The sequence below is a fragment of the Microtus pennsylvanicus genome, chromosome 2, assembly GCF_037038515.1.
Source record: "Microtus pennsylvanicus isolate mMicPen1 chromosome 2, mMicPen1.hap1, whole genome shotgun sequence".
Classification (NCBI taxonomy): Eukaryota; Metazoa; Chordata; class Mammalia; order Rodentia; family Cricetidae; genus Microtus; species Microtus pennsylvanicus.
In genome coordinates this window covers 59,190,079-59,210,964 of record NC_134580.1, presented here as the reverse complement: position 1 = coordinate 59,210,964, position 20,886 = coordinate 59,190,079, and the positions used below count along the sequence as shown (strand labels likewise).

The window sequence follows — 20,886 nt, the reverse complement described above, 5'->3', positions numbered from 1 at the left end:
ATATAAATTCCATTTATCTGAAATATACCTTTAGCTGAGCCACATGACCATCCAGGAACCCTACTTGGGTAAAGAGTGAATTATTATACCTGAAAACCCCATGGGTTATGTGTATCAATCAGTTCAAAGAGAACACATGGGGACACTTGATTGACCCACCAAATGCTATCTCCTTCAGGGATTTCCAGGAAGCCTCCTGGTTGCATAGGGCTCTATGACCTTCTTCACAGAGACAGTGTGTGTTGTATTTGAATTAATGTGTGAAAAACACTTAGTGCAAAGACTTGCATAGGAAACCATGCATCTTCTTTGCTTTATCCAGTGATTCTTCTTCAGGAGATATTGTCATGATATTTACTCTTCTCTGGAGTATAGTTTCATGAACAAGATAGGAAGCTACAATGGACCCAGCAGGAAGCCTGTAGTAACTCTAAAACTTGTCTGTGCATTGACATCAGCTGAGACATTTCCTACTGGCCCTCTGTATCCAACAAGAGACATGTCTGCATTTCATGGGTCTGGGTGTGGCCTGACTCTGGGGATTTTCAAAACTTGTCAGGAGTCCAAGAATATGTAGCCGAGGCTGAGTGGTCGGAGAAGAATGTGTCACATAATAGTGGGCGTTTGCTGGGAAGAGAAGGACGTTAGCTTTGTTCTTTCCAACTTGGGGGCTGTAGGAAGCATCTGGGCCAAATGAAGGGAGCAGAAACAATTATTTCTTTCATTCACTCCACAAATACATATCTGAGTGCCAGACCATATTCTCAATAGGAGGGGAAATCTCTGCTCTCATCACAATCCTATAGAAAGGCAGGAAATAAACAGGAGGTATTTTAATCTAATTTGAAGGTCTAAAAATATGAGAAGTCAGTGCCAGCCCTGAGCAAGCTCTCCAAAGGTCATGAGAAAGGGAAATGGGAAGAAAATGATGCGATTTGACAAGATCTTTGCTGAACTTTGCACTTAGAAGTAACATAAGCAGAAATGGGGTATTTTCAGGTATAAATCATCAATGGTGGCAGAAAACTCTTCAGTGAGTGTCAGCGAGACCACAACCTCTTGTGAGGCTGTAAACATGTAGCAGAAACTCACTAGTGGGGAATTCACACACTAACACTGGACAGGCAGGCCAGGGAGGAATCTCTTTTGGGGAAGCTGTACATTGTTTACAGGTTGTTAGAAGGTCAAGGTTTAATTCCCATGCACTCTCTTCTTCTAATCCCCAACAAGGAACTGAATAAAGAAGAGAAGAGCTAGGCTATAGAGATGCATAGGCTAAGACTGATGAGGATGTGCGTCCAGGATCCTCACAGTTACTTTATATGAATGTCAACTCCTTGGTCCAGGAAACTGAGTTACTGAGAAATTTCATATGTGGCCACAGAACCATGAACCTTTTGGTAATACATCGGAGGAATTGCAATATATTTGGAAAACATATACTGTACCTTATAACAAATAAACAAACATATGTATTTGACATATATATGTGTGTGACATATATATGTGTATATATATACATATATTGTTACACGTTTCTGTTGTATTCAAATCTCAGCTTGCTAAACTTGCAGTTTCTGAGAGTAGCTGAGTGATGGGTGGTTCTCTAAGGATACATTTGGAATCTAGGTTAACGTATTGGCTCCTTTGCTGTTTCAGCTTCTTTCTCCTCTTTCCCTTCCTCCTCCTCCTGTTTGAGACAAAGTCTCAGTATGGAATTTAGGCTGGTTTTGCCAAGGCTGATCTCACAATCCACCTGCCTCAGCACCCAAGTACTAAAACTGTAGTTATGTACCACTACATGTGCGTGTAGACCCGTGTCACTTGTGGCATGTGGCACAGCCATGCTTAGTAGCTGGCGTATTACACCACCGTGCTCATCCATAAAAGCTGTTGAGAAAAAGGAGGGGAGCCCATCCACTTGAGCTCCTCTGTGATGAGCCTGGCAACAACACTTATTATTTTGTAATCCATCTGAGAGGAAGAAATCAGTCTCTTGAGAACCTCAGACCAAAAGGAATCTGAAAAACAGTCTTGGTATGTCCTTAAGAAGATAAATCAGATTTGGTGGTGCTTGATAGTCTCCATCTGGATGATGGAAACGCTTCGAGACAACCCTAGCTGGACAAACAATCAGAGTGTGTTAGCTTCTTTCCCTGTTGCTGTGAGGAACTATGAAATACCCTAACAATGGGAATTCAAGGGAGAAAGTGCTTCTTTTGACTTAGAGTTTGGGAGAGATACAGTCCATCAGTCTGGGGAAACATGGCGACAGGCATGGAAGGTATGGATGTTGGAGCAGAAGGCTGGTTAGTCACAGGGCATCCACACTCAGGAAGCAGAGAGAAAACAGGAAGTGGGACAGTGCTGTAACCCTTCAAACTCACCCCCCAGTGACCTGCTTCCTGCAGTGAGCCTATACCTCCTTAAGGTTCTAGAACCTTCCAAAACAGCTTCACCAGCTGGAGACCAGCAACACACTAGCTTATGGGCAATACTGAACATTCAAACCAAAACATCAACTTTCAGAAAATGGTGTTGAATTGAAATGGTAGGATATGGAAGCATTGTAGGCTTGAAATAATCTGTGGGGAGGAAAACAGTGATTATTTACACTTTAAACCTTAATTTTTTCTACATGGTAGGAAGACATTAAGCAAATCTGCAGCACTGTTCAAAAATAAAGCCCACCTGGGATATCCTTCTGTATATATGTTATTCTTATTGGTTAATGGATATAGCTACTATGGCCTATGGAAGGGCAGGATATAGCCAGGCTGGAAGAGATAGAGAGAATAGGCTGAGTCAAGGAGTCACCATGTAACTGCCATGTTTGCACCCACCGGCAAGCCACAACCTAGTGGCAATACAATGATGAATAGAAATGGGTTATTTAAGATGTAAGAGCTAGCTAGAAATACACCTAAGTCATTGGCCAATCAGTGTTGTAATTACTGATTGGGTCTGGGCGGCCAGCAAATGAATGTGCAGTCTCAGCTACATATCATCTAGCAGACTAATACTTCTTTAAAGTATTCAATGCAAGGAAATCACTCTCAACCTCAGAAGTAATTTTTTTTTTCATCTTGTTTCTTATAACTCCCCTCCCATCTGAATAAATATCTACCACTACCACAACAATAGAGGCAGATTTGTGGCTGATTCAATCTATTGGGACATTAAAATGGTACTATGGGTTTCAAACAGATCTCAGCAAGCCAGAATGAATAAGTCAACAATTTTTTTAATTAATTAATTAATTTTTTTCCACTCAAAAATTTACACTTCCTCCCCTCCTCCCATTCCTCTCCCACTCCCCCCACTCACCCTCCTCCCTCCCCCTCCTTCCTTAAGAGAGGGCAGGGAACCCTGCCCTGTGGGAAGTCCAAGGCCCTCCCCGCCTATATTCAGGCCTAGGAAGCTTTGCATCCAAATAGACTAGGGTCCCAAAAAGCCAGTACATGCAGTAGAAACAAGTCCCAGTGCCTTTATTAATGGCTTCTCAGTCCACCCCCATTGTCAGCCACATTCGGACAAAATTTTTCTGAAGCAAATCAAAGATTTCCAGTCTGTGAGGTAATAAGTTCTTTTGCAGCTTGCTGTCTCTGTCCTGAAGCCCCACAGCAGCCATGGACAACACATAATCAGACACTGTTGTGTTACAATACTATGCAATTTACAATAACTATTGAAGACCAGACTGGATCCGTAGACCATGGTTTTCTATCTCTCGGTACAGAGCAACAGCTAAAGCCAGAAGAGAATACATCTAAATATATTCAGTCCAAAAACATAAGGTGCCTAGCCCCGTCCATAATATCTATCATGGTCTGTATTTTCACTTGTAAAACCCCAAATAGGTATTATCTGCTCTTGGTTTACATAAAAGTTAACCTCCAGTCAACCAGTCCACCAAAAACAGTTGCAGCTGGATCTCACAGTTGGATAAGCGTGGTCCTCCTGGTACTTCAGCAGTGTTTGAGTGGACTGGGAGAGGAACAGCTAATGCCTGAGTAAAATGTAGATGGAAATTGATGTAGGAACACTCCTGTGGGGATGACCTCAATTCTCTGCTCTACTGAAATCCCAATGGAGATGCCCTGTACTTATTTCCCGGGCCCTGTCTACTAGACAGACAGGCAGGAGGTTAAGGCTGCCGCTAATATAGGGAAGACCTTAGGTTCCTGATCTGGACCCAACCTACCTGCCACAAAAAAAAAAAAAAAAAAAGAATTGAGACTTTATAGTTCTGAAAGGCAATTCCTTTAAACCCTTTTTGGTATAGTTTTAGATGAAACAAATACATGAACTCTAAAATGTGAATTTTGTAAGCAAACATGTTTTATAACTTCATATTTTTCTGATTGAAAAGCTATTTATTGAGAGAATTGGGGTGGTTTGAAACTAAAATCTTAAAATGTAAATCACAGATAACTGATAAATTTCTTCAGCTTTAGTGCCTCTCCATTCTACCCTTTTTACTTTGCTTCATCATCATTTTGTTCCTGGTTATGTTACATAAAGAAAATCCTTATTGGCACACATGAGAGTCCAATTTCTGTCTTGCAATCTCAGAGTATTCTTCAAAATACAGAAATGGCAGAAGGTGCCTGAAAAAACCAATGTAGTAGCCTGACAATATCACTCATGTTGTCCTCGGTGTATCAGTCTTGCATAGGATTTAATAAAGCAAACTAAACATTGCTAAAACCCTTCTGGGTAAGCTAGATTTCAGTTACAGTATTAAATGGAGTCCTACCCCTCAGTGACTTGCTATATAATAGGTCTTAATTTCTTAATGAATTTCTTGATTATATATTTAGTTCTACTCAGGGATGTAGGCTCATGATCCAGCACCTTGCTTCTGGAGCATCACCATCTGACACATGTTCTCTTTTGGGTACTGAGGCAGTGGCAGCAGTATTCTCAACTTGTGGGCCATGACCCCCTTGGAGTCTCATATCAGATATTCTGCATGTCAGGTATTTACACTATAATTCATAACAGTAGTAAAAATTGCAGTTATGAAGTAGCAACGGAATAATTTTATGGTGGGAGGGTTATCACAACATAAACTGTATTAAAGGGTCACAGCATTAGAAATATTAAGAGCTACCGCTCTGGAGTAAAATGATGGTTTTCCACACATGTGTATAAGGCATATATGTAATTTCTGCTCAGTGACTGCCAGAATTAGTTTTATAATTTAGTGTATGATTGAAACAAAGATGTGAAATCACTTGGAAGAACTGCGAAGTAGCATCTTAAACTTGGCTAATAGTCTAAAAAGTACAGACTCGGGAGTTTTCACTCTATCAGCCTAGGAATGGTGTGTCTGTGGATAGCTGGGGAATTTGCTCTTTAAAAAGTCCCGCAGCTGATTCTCATTATCAACAGGAATTACTGTGAGCTAGTGTTTTTAATGCAGAGAAAATGAGAATTTAAGATTACCGTGTCTGCAGTATTGGGCTGGACTAAAGAGGAGGGAGCTAGAAGCTGCAAAGTTTACTTTATATGGTGTTTAGTGAGAAAATGCATGCATGTGTGTGTCCACATATCCTGCTGCATGTTAGCAGGGCTAGCTCAAATGCAGTGTCCTAACAATATTTTAATTTCTCTGTATATTTTAAGATTCTCATCCCCACCCCTTCCTTCCTGATCCCTAAGCAACTAAGCAAACAAGTGTAAAGTGACGGCCGACGAGTCCTTGTCCAGTTCAATCAATAATTGCCACGATGTTAACACCTGAGTGCCTTGGCAACGGATGGGATGGGTGTGGGTGCCTTGCTTGCTTCTCTCATGGGGTAGCCAAAGAGTTGGGGCTACCTGTACGTGCCTTAGAGTACCACCGTCTGCGACTTTGAATGTGGTACATTGCTGTGTCTACTCTCTTCTGGGGAGACTGAGAAGTAAAACAACGTCTAGAATAGCAGAAAGTGGCCAGTGCCTGATTCGTTGTGAAATCGAAGCTCTCTAGGCAAGGCTAGAACCCTGAAGGATGCCTGCCCAGGTTTGGGTTTCTTTTCCTGGATGCTGACATTTACAATGCATTGACCTGACACTGTTAGCTCGGTTCTCAAGTGGTGTGGTGGGGAGCGGGGCATGCCCCTTACCCTTAGGAAAGGAGGCAGTTCTGTCAAGGTGCAATCCTGTCAGCTTGCTGCAGGTGCAGCCCGGCTGGGCGGCATGTTGATAAAACGTTGATCTAGCGACTCTGCGCTGACCCTGAGAGAGATGGGCAGGCTTAAAGGCAGGCTCTTGTTTCTTTGTTACACTCCAGTGTGACTAAGGCTGAGATATCATGGGATTCAGAATCCACCCATCTCCATGACTGCTTTCCCTGAAGCAGGGAGGGAAGGGCTTCAGGCCTACAGTGGGAATCTGGAAACTTGGATTTCTGCATAAAAACACGTAATAACTGGCAACAGAGTTAGGGTCTCCCCAAATTATAAGTGCCCTTTATTTTATACTTCTCATTCTGGTTTTCTATTCTTCATCTAAAAAAATACAAATTCAAAGACAGGGAAATTATTTTTAATAATTCTAACCTAGATAATCTCTAAATATAAATATATGACTTTAAAATGTCTAAGTGTTTGAGAATAACATTAAAATGAGGTATTTAATACATTACAAATGCTTTCCTAAGCCTTTTAAGAATATAGATATTTTATTAATAAATAGAGTGAGTCAGAGTAGTATGTAAAGACCTGCTATAGAGTTGAGAGCAGAGGAAATGAAACGAGAGTAGCAGAAAGGGCCTCAAGGATCCAGAGGCTGGGAGAGCACTGTGGCTGTGAGCAGCAGAAAGGGCCTCAAGGATCCGGAGGCTGGGAGAGCACTGTGGCTGTGAGCAGCAGAAAGGGCCTCAAGGATCCGGAGGCTGGGAGCTCACTATGAGCTCAGTCCCCTGCCAGACACACTCTCTACTGCAACCACAAACGTGTGCTGGAAGGAGAATTAGAATGTTTCATTCTAATTAGAATTAGAATTGCCTCCACAATCTAAGATTATCCCCTGGAGATTCTGATAGCCCTGTTCCCAAACTCCTTTCTTGGGTTCTCACAACTGCAAGCAGATATCATAATACTCTTGGCATTCACTCAAGCAGTTGAGTGAAATTGATCCAGAAGCCCCAGAAGCTGCCTCATTCCAGGGATGGAGTCTTTAAGGCTGTCATTATGTAACTGTAATTACTACCTTCAGTAGGATGTAAAATAATTCTATGTTTAAGTTGATGTGAATTATTGTGACCTGGGTTTTAATTATAATTCTTAATGTTGGTATGGCTAGGTCCCCATTTTGCTATACTGACATGGAAGTGGTTTTCTGATAAGTGTGGGAACTAACTTTTAATATTCAGAATTAAGGGAAAAAGTTACTTTATATATAGTAGGGATGATGATGATGATTATAAACGTAGGGCAATGCTGTTGGGTCCATCCCTCCTCTACTGAAAGATCATATGAAGGTTTTAGTGTTGTAATCATAGCTGAATATGTTATCATCTTCCTGTCTGGTACTCTGATACCCTGGAACACTCCTGATTTGGAAGTGTAGCCTTTTTGTGGCTAGAGAGGCACCACGTCTTTGAATTTCACAAAAAAGGGGGAAGTTGTTAGAACAAGAAAAGAACAGTTAAAGTCCTGGGTAGCCAGAGTCTGGACCTGTGCCAAGTTAGGCTGTAGGCTAACTGTCAGATCTTGATGTACTGATTGTGCAAGAGATGCAGTCCCTGTTTCCTAACACTCTTGAAACCTCTTTGTTTAGTGTCGAGTTCACTAAGTCTGTTGCTGTTGCTGCTTCTCCCATCAGAAATGGAGTGCTGATATGTCTATGCCACAATAGTTGCCAGGTAGATGCTCCAACGTAGTCTGACTTCTTGAGGATCCAGGTGTTTATCGCTGTTTATTGATGTGGCTAGCCTTTTAATCAGGTTATGAATTGCATTTTTATCATTTTGTGTAAAGATTTGCCATCAGATGCCCACCACTCAGGTACTTCCGTTTGAGAAAACGGTCTAGATTTTCTGCTTTCAGGTAAAATCCCAGCTCTCCAAGATCCAGTAATTTCGCTGGCATTAGAAAGTATTTTGACAAAAGTAATGCACACAGTGTGAATCTTTCTCCACAGTTGCAATGGACCAGGAAGAATGCCAGGAAAGAGTTATTAATAGAAAAGTCACGTGATGGCATATTTACAAAAAGATAAGAACTGGGGGAGCTTGGCAAAGTGGGACAGACTGATCTGGGTGGGAGCTGGGAAAGGCTCACAGAGACAATAGTAACCAGGACTTCATCGGCCACAGCAAGCTTTCCAACAGGACAAGAGTCTCCTTAATATGTAAATAACCCAATAGGACAATTTGAAAAGCACAAACAGATATATTTTGGAAATATAGTTCTGGTTGTTTTTAAATGATTGAATGTATCACTTTTGGGTATAATAGTAAAATCAGGGTGATTTTTCCAGTTTTCTTGTCTTTTATTTTTTTTTTTTGATCAAGTTTCTACTTTCAGCAAAAATTGTCTTACTTGGTGGGCTATGGGATCTGGCTCAGTACTAAAGCTTTTGCTAACATGAACTAGAGACACAGGATTTGATTCACAGACATCTGTAGAAAACAAAAAAAAATAGGATTACTTGAAACTTTCACGTTTAAAGGTAGTTTAGTTACTGGTCTTATTTTAAGCAATAGATACTGCAATTGTTTTCAAAATCAAAAGAACAATGCATGCTCAGAGTAAGGGTGTCAGGTGAGACTTTCCTTAAATTCTGGGATCTAAGGGAACTGTTCTTTAATTAGCTAATAATGTCAGTACATGCACGCACACAGCTCCAGCCAATGAGCAAAGTGCTTTCCTGAAGTTTTTCACACCATAACTTTGGGTAAATAAATGCCATGGAGTTGAATACTCTTGGAACTCACAAAACAGCTTTGTTCAACAGATTACAATAAATCCAATTCCAAAACTAGGTTAACAATGAACTTGCTCTAACATGCTTTAGTATAAAAAGGCTTTGATATAAATAAATTTAAGTAAAACAATGTGTTGGCGGAGAAGGCCACTTGCTCTTCCTGGCGGCCCAGCTAACTTAGACCCAAAATAATCACACAGAAACTGTATTATTTAAATCACTGCTTGGCTGATTAGCTCTAGTTTCTCATTGGCTCTTAAATCTTAATTTAACCCATTTCCATTAATCTGTATATCAACACGAGGTTGTGGCCTACCGGCAAAGTTTCAGTATGTCTACTTCTGGTGACTCCATGACTTCTGACTCCGCCTTTCTTCCTCTCAGCATACAGCCTAGCTTTCCCTGCCTAGTTCTGTTCTTCCCTGTCATAGGCTCAAAGCAGTTCTTTATTCACTAATCAATAAATGCAATACACAGACAGAAGGACTTCTCACACCAACAATGGATACAATAAACTTCCATTTGTGCTTCCAAATGAAAGGATACGCATATCTACATGCACACGTGCTCACAAACATGTGTGCACTACAAAAGAAACCACGGAGCCTTTATTTTGCAAAGAGGTGAAAAATTACCACTATATAGTTTTTTATATTACTTGTACTTTTGTTTTATCATGTGTATGTATTTCCCTTTTCTTTTAAAAAGCTGTGAAACAATTATTTCACTGAGACGAGACATCACTAAGGAAAAGGCAGAGTGTTACTCCTTTTCTAAAAGTAAAACATTGTGATTGTGTTTGAGACTTAAGGTAAGAGGGCAAAACTTACTGTCTGATTGATGAAAACATGTATTACATTTTCACAACTTTTTCCCTAATTGGAAATTTTACATGTGTATCAGAATTATTTTTAAATTGGATCCACAGAATACCAACATAATGTCTTCTTATTCGTTTCTTTTTTTTAAAAAAAAAAAAAGATTTTGTTTCTATTTGTGTGTTTGTGTGTGTGTGTGTGTTATATGCCACATGTATGTAGGTGCCCTTGGAGGCCAGAAGGGGGCGTTGAATTAACTGGAACTGGAGTTAAGGTTGGTTGTGAGATGACCAGTGTGGGCTCTGGAAGCCAAATTTGGGTCCTCTAGAAGAAAAGCAAGCTTTGTTAACTGCTGAGACATCTCCTCAGACTCTGTATTAGCTTCCCATACAATTATTTCTGGCATTGAGCAAGATAATAATTGTTATAATAAAAGTTATAAAAGAACTCACATTCTAAGGTACTAATATAGTTTAGGCAGTCATCTAGGCACATGGAAAACATGTGTGTGCTCGCGTGTGTGTGTGTGCATATGTGTGTGCGCGCGCGCATGCATGTTCACACATGTGTAATAGGGTGGGAGTTTTCCTTAGGAGCTGCACACTATTTTTATTTAAAGACAGGGTCTCTCACTTGAATCTTGGACTCCTCAGTTAGGTTGAACTTGCTGTCTAGCAAGCCCCTTGGAAATCTACCTGTCAATGAAAGCACTGGGATTAAATGTGTGTGTCACTGTGGCCAGCTCTTTACATGGATGTTGACGACTGAACCGAGTTCTTCATGCTGACACAGCACACACTTCACCACGGAGCTATCTCCCCACCCATGCTCCCTCCTTTCTTGTTAAATCTTCTCAGGCCACAGGACTAAGAGATTTAGTCAGTTGCTTCCTATTACACCACTCACTAGCAGTGGGAACGACAGAACCTACGGCAGGCCTTGGGGCCCGTGTTCTTAATAATGAGGCTGAGTCGAGCCATATATACGATGTTCCAGTGACCTAAACTGATAGAAAGAATACCCCTGGAGAGAAAGGATGGTCTACACCGGTGCAGTAAGAACTGGTGGTTAAGAAATGCAGCTTTTTATCTGAAATATTATTTTAACCAGAGCTGAGTAATAGTAGTTTATTTAATATTGCATCATCTCACAACTTCTGAGAAGACAGAATAGAGTCCTTAAAATATTTTTAAGTTACAAAAACATTCTAATGAGCTCTGCATTCATACTGTACAGCAATGAGAGTTCAGTTTTTCCATGTAACGTAAGTTACTCCTGTCAGAAAGCAACAAGTTTCCTTTCTCTCCCCACTTTTTCTCTCTTAGATACAGGGGGTTGAACTGAGGGCCTCCTACATTGCACAAACACTGTACCATTGAGCCATATCCCCATTCCTTTACATACATGTATGTCTCTTCCTCTCTCCTTCACTTTCTCTGTCTCTTTCTCCTCCGCGTGTCTGTTTCTCTCTCTCCTCCTCTCTGTGTGTGTCTGTTTCTCCCTTTCTCTCCTTTTTTTTCTCTCTCTCCTTCCCTATCTCTGTTTGTCAGTTTCTTCCCTGGCCCTGTGTGTGTGTGTGTGTGTGTGTGTGTGTGTGTGTGTGTGTACTGAGTGATAGTTCCAACAATGGTCCAGTTTGGCTTTGAATTCATTCTGTAAGACAGACTTTTAACTTTGCACCTTCCTGCCCAAGCATCCCAAGTAGCTAAGATTACAGTCTTGAACCCCCAGGGGTAGGGCTAGCTACTATTTTCTTACATGTGCTAACAAAACTTTATATGTGAATTCATATACTTTGTTCCATTTTCAAAAATGGAAACATACATCAGAGGTATTCTGAACCTTACTTTCCTCCTCAAATAAATATATATATCTCCCCAGGACATTTTTACTAACCATGCCATCTTTTCTTCCCTTTGAGTAAATATGTAGCCCAGGCTGGCCTCAGCAATCCTCCTGCCTCAGTTTCTTGACTGTTGGTGTTTACAGGTACATGCTCCTGTGTCCAGCAAGAACAAACGTTTTTTAATTTTTAAATACATAAACATCTTATTTATTTGCTCATTGCCATTTAAAGTGTTTTCAACGGCTATAGGAAACTGTCATTTCAGACATAAGTAGGGCCTATCCTAAGAAGTGTGCCTGTGGAATTCAAGTGTAGATGCTTTAAAAATGAGCAGAGATTCTGCCCAAATGCCCTCTGCAGGAAGAACCACTCTATCCTCACGTATCTGCTGACTACAGAACCAGCAGTTTCCACTCAATGTCACCAAATTCTATTAAAGGTTTTCTTTTTGGCTCCATTATTCTAATAGAAGAAACTAGTATTTATTGGCAGCTAACTGCATTTCACGACGTGAAGTAAGGGACTTTTCTTAGGTTATGTGAAGCTTCTGTTGTCACGTCTAAGTCTTGTCAAACCCGAAACTGTGGAGACTTTCTGTACCTCCCATGTTCCCCTTAGAGTTCGATGGTTTTAGCTCTTACAGTTGTTTCTTTGAGCCATGTTGAGTTAACTCGTGTGTTTGGTATGAGGAAGGGATCTAAGCTCTTTCTTTGGTATGTGGCTACCAATCGTTCTGGAACTGTTTATTGCAGACAGCATCCCCCCAACACACACACATACACCAATTAAATGTCCTTGGCATCCCTGTTGAAAACCAATACCATTAAAACTTTATTTCTTAGTGCTTGATTATATATATATAATATATGTCTGACTTTATGCCAATATATACTTTGTAACTTTTATATTTTGAAATTGGGCAATACAAGACCTTGAGCTTTGTTCTTTTTTACGTTCTTCTTTTTAAATTGTCACTTTGGATCACTTGAATTGTCATATGAACCTGAGGATAAATTGTTCCATTACTGCAAAGAAAACAGTTGGAAGTTTAATATGGAAGTTTAATATGGACATGTAGATTAAAAACTGTAATTTTAGCTTTCCTTTGAATATAGCCAAGTGAAATAGGTCAGAAAAGAAACTTAGATGCCCATATGGTGACAACATTATTAATAATCATCGAATCAGGAAAACCCCAATGTCCAAATGTGGTCCCTGTCCAGGGACGCATTATGGGATGTACAGATACGCCTGCAGGTGAAAACGACCTGGGGCTGGTGCATGAGGCAAAAGAGCTGGATCTGAAGTCCATCGGCCACGATTTCTTTACATGGGATGCTTATTAAAGCAGGTCCATAGATGGTGTGTTAGTGGTGGCTTAGGGCAGCGGGTAGAATGGGGAGTGTCTAACCTTAAGCTTATTTTCCATGATGGAATGTTTAAAGACAAAGTTGTTCATGATATTTCCTCAATCTGTACGCTTTGAAGGGGTGGATTTTATGGTATGTAAGTTATACACTAGCAAGCAGACATTAAAAATGAGGTAAAAGGCAATCTACAAGTGAGTAAGGTATGCAAGGAAAGTTTTTTTTTGGACAACAGAGATTTATGCTGCTGGCCTAGGGCAAGAGCTAAGGAGGTGCCAGAGGGAAAGTGTAATTGGAAGACTCACAGGTCTCACAGGTTGGCATGTCACAGGCCACACAGACCAAGATCAAAAGTAGATTTTAGGGGGAGGTCCAGACAGGATAACGACCTCTTTCTGAGTCACGGTATGGAAAGGAACTTGTATGGGAAGGTAAGAGGAAGAAAAGAAGGAAAGCGAGCACTTGTATTTGATGGCCTATGGTTTTCTGGGGCATGTAGAAGGCAATGTGACATTTTGGAGTGATAAATTTGGCACTTCACTGGAGCGGTGACAGCTGAGACAACACACGAAGAACATAGAACAGGAGGTTGACTTACAGGAAATATGAGGGTCTAATGGACTTTAAATCAAATTTGTATTCGGTCAGTGAGGTATACCATTTGTCCAGCAGCCCTTGCCTTCTCTGATACAGATGCAGAAAAAGTGGGGGTGGGCGTTAACATCATACAAAATTGCATTTGAAACGGTAGAATGCAGATTCCTACTGTGTGGATGTAAAAGCACAAGTTTACCTGGGTAGTAAGAACTCAAACACTATTTGTTCATGGTAATCACAAAGCAAATCAATTTAGTAAGACAATAAAAGACATACCTTAGAAAAATAATTTCAATTCATCAAGAATCAAGATTCTTCTTTAAAAATATTTTTGAAGCACCCCCTTTTCCTCCCTCCTCTCCTTCTCTATCCTCCTCCCCTAAATTTTATTTTCAGACAAGGTCTTGGTAAAATGGCCAAGTTGGCTTTGAACTTCTCATCTTCTTTGTCCTCTACTGTGCAGAGGACAGACAGAATGCAGGCCTGTGCTCATCAAACCTGGCTTGCATACTGAGACTCAAAAGAACTCAGTGGCAGTAACCTAGTGATGGCTTCTATTGAAATGTAATTCTCAGATATAAATGAGACAAACTAAAACCTCTGTTCCCCGTCAGGATGTTAAAAGGAAGTACCTTTCTTGGGTAGCTTATGAATAACAAAACTATTTCATAGAGTCAAGAGATCCAAAATCAGCGTGCCAAGCAAGAGTAGCTTTTGTTGGCGGTGCCTTTTTCTAGTTACAGACTGCCTTAGCTGTGGATCCTTACATTGAAGTAGATCAGAGAGCTCACTGAGGTTGATCTTACCAGGGTACTGGTCCCTTTCAAGAAGATTTCATCCTCATGACTTAATTACCTCCATAAACCAACATGTGGGGATTAGGACTTGAACAGCTGAGTGTGGGGGATGACGAACATTGTTGATTACATGGCCTAACCAAGAGGTCCTTAGGAGAGGACCTGACATCCTGACATGAGGGTACATCCTGAGTGAGGGTAACCCAGACCCAGAAAGACAAACATGTCATGTTCTCACTCATAAGTGAATATTAGATGTGACGAAAAGGATAACCAGGTTACAATCCACAACCCCTGAGAACCTAGGTGACAGGGGGAGCCTAAGAGAGACACATACATAGATGCCCCTGGGAAGGGGAATAAGAGAAGATCTCCTGAGTGGATTGGGAGGAAGGGAGGGCAGAAGGGGAGGGGCAGGAGAATGAGGGAGCTGGATGGTTGAGTTAGGGAAGGGACACTGAGGGAAAGGAGGGCAAGAGATGTTTTGATAGAAGGAGTCATTAGAGGGTTAGGGTGAAACCTGGTGCTAGGGAAATTCCCAGGAATTCCCAAGGATGCCCCCAGCTAAGACTCTAAGCAGTAGTGGACAGGGGGCCTGAACTGGCCTTCCCCAGCAGTTGGATCAATAACCACCCTAATTCCAGTAAGGATGGAAGCAGATGCAGAGATCTATAGCTAAACACTGGGCAGATCTCCTGGAGTCCAGTGGAAGGGAGGGAGGAGGGATTGTGTAAGCAAAGGGGTCAAGATCAAACCCACAGAGACAGCTGACCTGAACTAGTGGAAGCTCTCTGACTCTGGACTGACAGCTGGAAAACCCACTAGGCCCTCTGAATGTGGGTGACAGTTCTCTGGCTTGAGAAGTCTGTAGGGTCACTGGCAATGGGACCAGAATTTATCCTTAGTGCATGAACTTGCTTTCTGGAGCCCATTCCCTATGGAGGGATATTTTACTTACCTTGATATTGGGGGAGGGGCTTGGTCCTGCCTCAACTTGATCTGCCAGACATTGCTAACTCACTTTGTAAAGCCTTACCCTTTCTGAGGAGTAGATGGGGGCATTGGATAGGGGGTTGGGGAGGAGCAACAGGGGGGAGGGACGGGGAACTATGGTTGGTATGTAAAATGAAAAAAAAAAACCTTTCAAATAAAAAAAGAGAGAGATACAGAAGGAAGGCTGGAGCAATTTTTAAGCCAAGCAACACTTTGGAACTTAAGACTGCCTGCTGAGAATGCAATTTCCTTGGCCTCTTCCTCATGAGCACTGTAAATCAGGCACTCTGGGGACACTGCCCACACGTTCTATATTTTTAAGCAGGTGTAAAGCTGATGCCGATGTTGGGATCCTAAAGTTTATCCAATCAAGTGAGAAATTTAAACTGATAATGGTGCTGGCATGGAAAGGAAGATGAGTCAACAAATTTCAAACATCGATCAGAGGGCAGCGGCCTCAGATGGGGTTAAAACCGGGCAAAGTAAGTTCCCCATTTTCTGGACTCCATTATTCAGAGTCTTTAGCCTGTTAACGTCCTAAGCAATTCACAATTTATCTCTATACTGACAAAAGAGGGCTTGTTTAATTTGTGGGAAAACTAACGAAGCTAACAGACATGAAAAGACTAGCTTGATCTCACAGGAAACAAAACCGAGTAGTAAGTAAGTACTAAGTGTGTGTCAAAGCAACCGTTCTTTCTCCAGTCCCTGCTTTCCTTCTAAAAAGGCAGATCTGCTCTTCTGAGCCATCACTGCGCTGGATTCCTACAAAGTCAATTCAGCAAAAGTTCATAAACTCCCGGCGAACTTTACCACATGGCCACTGCGATCTTAACTTTTAAAGTAGCCATCACTTTGTCATTAAATTTTCTTTTAAAGGGGCAAGGATTTACTTGGTTTACACACACACACACACACACACACACACACACACACACACACACACACACACACACACACACACACACACACACACACGTTTCCAACACCACTAGCAAAAACTTTGCTAGTTTTAATCACACACACACACACACACACACACACACACACCACACACACCTTAGTAAAAACTTTGCTAGTCCCTAGAACTCCCCTGAAGTCTAGCTGAGCTGAGCGTCCAGGCGGCCTGTGGGCCCCACGCTGCCCTCGGGCAGGAGGCTAAGGGTCCTCCCTTCCTTGGCGGTCCTGAAAGTCCGGCTGGCTCCGGGACGGGGCGGGGCGGGGCAGGAGGGGGGAGTGGGCTGCTCCACCGCGGCGGGACGGTGGGGGAGGGCGGCGAGCACCGGCGCGGGAGACTTAAAGGTCCAGGCGTTTCCAACCTTGGATCCATCGAAGACGACGACTAAAACTTTTTGAAGTAAAGCTCTGTACGGACCGGAGGGCGGGAACGCGAAGCAGCACTTTCCCGTCCCTCGGAGCCCGCAGGCTCCCCCGACGAGCGACCCAATGGTCCGCCCCGGACCTGAGGAGGCCCGGCCCGCGCCGCTCGCCTGCAGGCGCGGAGCCGCCGCCCCCGGCTCGGCAGGCTGGGCGGGCGCTGTCGCGCGGCGGCCGCGGCCCTCAGAGAACCGTGGCGACGGGCGGCGGCATGGACTACCTGACCACGTTCACCGGCAAGAGCGGCCGGCTGCTGCGGGGCACGGCCAGCCGCCTGTGGGGTCTCGGCGGAGGCGGCGGCGAAGCTCGGCAGGTGCGCTTCGAGGACTACCTGCGGGAGCCGGCTCCGGGCGACCCCGGCTGCGGGCCCGCCGAGCATCGGCCGCCCTCTCCGGTCAGCCCCGAGGGACCCGGTGAGTCCCCCGTCCCTGCGGCGCCTCGCCTCCCCGCGCGCGGACGGGGACGGGGACCGGGAGGCGGCGCCGCGCCGAGGGGGCGCGGGCAGGTGTGCGAGTTGCCCGAAGACTCGCAGCGGCTTCGTGGTGGCCTCTCCTGATCTCCCCCCACGCGGGACGGGCGCCACCGATTTGTCCCGGTTCCGTGTGGGATCCTTCCTCCTCTCCCTTGCCTCCTCCAACCAGTTGTGACGTCCACGGAGTTAGACTTCCAGAACGCCTTGTCTCTGCTTGGCCCTGGCTTTGGCCACACTCACTTTACTTGGTGCGTGCCAGCTGCGAGGACCCATTTCCTAACTTAAAAAAAAAAATCCAAACCAAAGCAAAACAAATGGTACTTTGTAATCGAAAGCGCTTCCCTCATCTGGGAACTTGAGTTTTGTGTGCACCGTGTTTTCTTGAGGCCCAACCTGGAAACTTTTCTCACTTGCACTGAACTTTGTGTTCCTTCTCTGCGACCATGCCAGCGGCTGTAGGCTCCTCTTTAAAGACCTTATAATGGCATGTTACTCATCCTTAAGAAGGGGAAATGCTGCTGCATATGTATTTTGGTGTAATGCATATGGTTGTTTCCCCAGCGTTATTGGCTTTCTGTAGGATCAGCCATTCATAGTTTTATCCAGCTTGTCTTCATGTTTATAGGTGCTTGAAGGGTGTGCATAGGAGCACTTCAGTTTCAACAGTAGAGAAAAGCACAAAGCACCGAGAATTGATCCATAACCCGCAGTAGTATGCATTTTGAACCTTGAAGGAAGGAGTGTCCATCACTCACTGTCTTGTGGCTATGGAATTTGAAGAAACCGGACTTTGGAAATCTAGTTTCTGCATGTCCCTTTAAATACATCCTTCCTTGCTTCGTCCTCCTTGTCTCTTCATTAGAACTCTTGTCTTCCTGTTTTTGAAATTAGAGAAAACTTTAAAGGTTGTGGAGGCTGTAATTTTATAAAGATACTGGCTGGATTAAGAATCCCTTTAAAGTGGAGACCAGGAAATGAGCAGTACTTGAAATGTCTGAGTAAAGTTAGTTTTTAAAAATGAAACTCAGTCTCCTACTTGAAGACAGTTGCTATTGATAAGCCCCTGAATGGGTGATGATATAATATGTGGGGCTACCAAATGAGAAAGCGATGTAATTAGTATCTCAGAGATACAAACTCTTACAGATCCTTCGTTCCTGAACATACATTGAGCCCCACTGGGTCTGATGTTTTCCTTCATAATTACAGTGTCAGAAGCTATCCAAATGTCTCTTCTATTGAAACTGCTTTTGAATTCATTGTTCATTCTTTTTAAGGTTTATGCTGCCCCAAATCTCACAGTGTAAAGAGTCCTTGAGATGCCATGGCAGTGTGACCACCGTGAGTGGGTGGGTTGATCCTAGCAATAACTTCTCAAAGAACATAGACAAGTTATCAGATCCCTTTTTTAGGCCTGTGTTTCTTTGTGAATGAGGTTGGATTAAATAATCTCAGGTCTCAGCTCTATCGAGTCTTACCATTTGGAAGCAAAACTTGTGACATTGATGGACGAGAAAGCTAGGAAATAGCATGTTCAAAATGGGGTATGTCTCCGAAATTATGAGACAGAGTTCTGAAGACAGAAATGTGTCTCACCAAAGGTTTGGTTACTCTCAGCCTTACAGTGAGCGGTTGCTGTAGACACAGCTTCTAGGTGGAACACCTGACCAGCATACATGTAGCTCCCTACATTTTCCTGATTCTGAGAAGCAGCATGCATAAGTTTGTCTACAGCAAACTGTACTTTTAAGATTTCTGAGCAGTCTTCGTTTCTAGTGAGAGTTTTAACTCTGCAACTGGGTTTGGGCCTTGCAGCTGGGTCATTCTTGCATTTGTGTCCTTTAGGTTCTGCTGTTCTTTGAGATAGGTTTGTTGTTTCTTACAAGCCAGCATTTCCCATGCCTGTCTTCTACCTACAGACACTGACATTCCTATATGTGTCTGCAGCCAGGAGCCCTGTTTGTTGTTGGAGACCTTGCTTCTTACCATTTCAGGTTTCTAAGGGTAATGGTGGCCTGGTTTTACGATGGACAGTTTAGAGAGAGACCAGAGAAAACTTATGTCGCGCAGTTTGATTTTCCACCTTCTGCAAACAGCCCATGTACCAGGCTGCCGAGTTCTTTTGCATCGACTCCTCTCAGGGCAGCTCCCTTCCCATTTGTCAGCTTCTGGCTTTTGAGTTAAATCTCCTCAGGAAGATGGCAGTTTAAGCACAGTTGAGGCACAGTAAGGATGCCGCCACATTGTTCTCAACAAAAATTACAGAAGCAACATAGTTTAATACACACTTTCCTTAGACACTGTTCTTGTTGGGGTTAGGACAACGGCCTACACGGGTGGTTCTCCGCCTTCCTGATGCTGTGACTCTCCAATACAGTTCCCCATGGTGTGCTGGCCCCAACCATAGAATTGCATTGTTACTTCACACCTCTAATTTTGCTACTGTTGTGAATCATCACATAAATGTCTGTGTTTTCCAATGGTCGTTCAGCCTCACAGGGGTTGCAGCCCTCAGGTTGAGGACCACTGGCGTACATGTTATATACCCTTTAACAACATTTAGTAAATCATATCGTAGTCAGTAAATACTGATCAGTGGACTTGACAAGTTAATATAAGCATTAACTTTTGCCAAAACTCTGTTTCATCAGTCTTGTTTTCCTGGTTGATGACAGTGGCCTTTAAATAGCTCCATTTTATTTTTCTTTTCATTTACCTTTTAGACCTAAAGACTATGTTTAATTTAGCTGTCCTTATTTTAAAAGCTCAATCACAGTCCAGGAGTGTAGCGCTTGATTAATATACTCCAAGGCCTGCCTAAATTCAGGGCTCAGCCCTGAAGAAACATTGTACTGGTTGTTCACTTCAGAGCTCCACCTATCTTCCTACTGTGGCTACTTCCTAGATCAGTTGAATTTGAAATGGAAAGAGGGTGTGGCTCCCAAATCTCTCCCTCTTCGCAGCTCAGCACTCTGACCTGGCCTGGGAGAAGACTTTGAAGCTGGTTCCCTTGTCCATCTTAGTCCTTCACTTCCCCTGGCTGGGAAGGTGAATCGTAGAGACTAGCAGAAGTGGGGGTAGTCATGGAACCATTTTTGCTAAAATGGCTCTTGTCATGTCTGGCTTTAGTAGTGTTCACAGACCTCAGCTGCGCGCTGTTGAACTGGACAGTGAGCCATTTATAACGTTTTGTGTATATATAGAGCTGAAGAGAAAAAAGATCTGATACAAAGGGGGTGACTAATAACCCAGAGCTTTTGAATTGATTCATCCCCAATGCTTCTGTTTTAGAAAGTTGTTTGATTGTTTTGACTTGGGTATTTAAGTTGTCTCTCAGTTTGCTAAAGTTTTTACTGAATTTTATATCTGTGCTTTGGAAATATAGAGAGAGCTAAGATGAAATGGTTCCCATAACTGTCAGGGTGCTTGATTTGAGAAACAAAACCAAAAGTTATATTTCGTTCCCTTGGCTTTGAACCACAAGGTCGCTGCAGTAAATTCTGTGATAAGATTTACTTCACTTTTCAGCCGCTAAAATCCTGTCTGCTGAATCATGGACCTGCAGGAGAACTGTTTGTATGGCTGGTTCGTGTTCAGATTCACTGCATCTGTGTGAAACAAGCCGTGAAATATTACTAACTCCAGCCTGTGTTCTGCATTCTGATTGGCCACTCTTAAATAATGATTCAGTGACAGTTGA

General features: G+C 42.9%; 1 protein-coding gene across 12 annotated transcripts in view; it reads left to right on the top strand.

The window, feature by feature from the left end:
• Window positions 1-20,886, top strand: part of Oxr1 (oxidation resistance 1) — a 366,376-nt gene that overhangs the window by 283,477 nt on the left and 62,013 nt on the right. For 2 of the 12 annotated variants that reach the window (XM_075961078.1, XM_075961073.1), the window contains exon 1: window positions 16,841-17,127. The exons of 8 other annotated variants lie outside the window; for them this stretch is intronic. In XM_075961078.1, coding sequence (XP_075817193.1) covers window positions 16,926-17,127 — 202 coding nt within the window. In that variant the 5' untranslated portion in view covers window positions 16,841-16,925. Of the gene's footprint in view, window positions 1-16,834; window positions 17,128-20,886 lie in introns of those variants that run through there. 2 more of the 12 variants (XM_075961069.1, XM_075961074.1) reach the window with 2 other exon arrangements.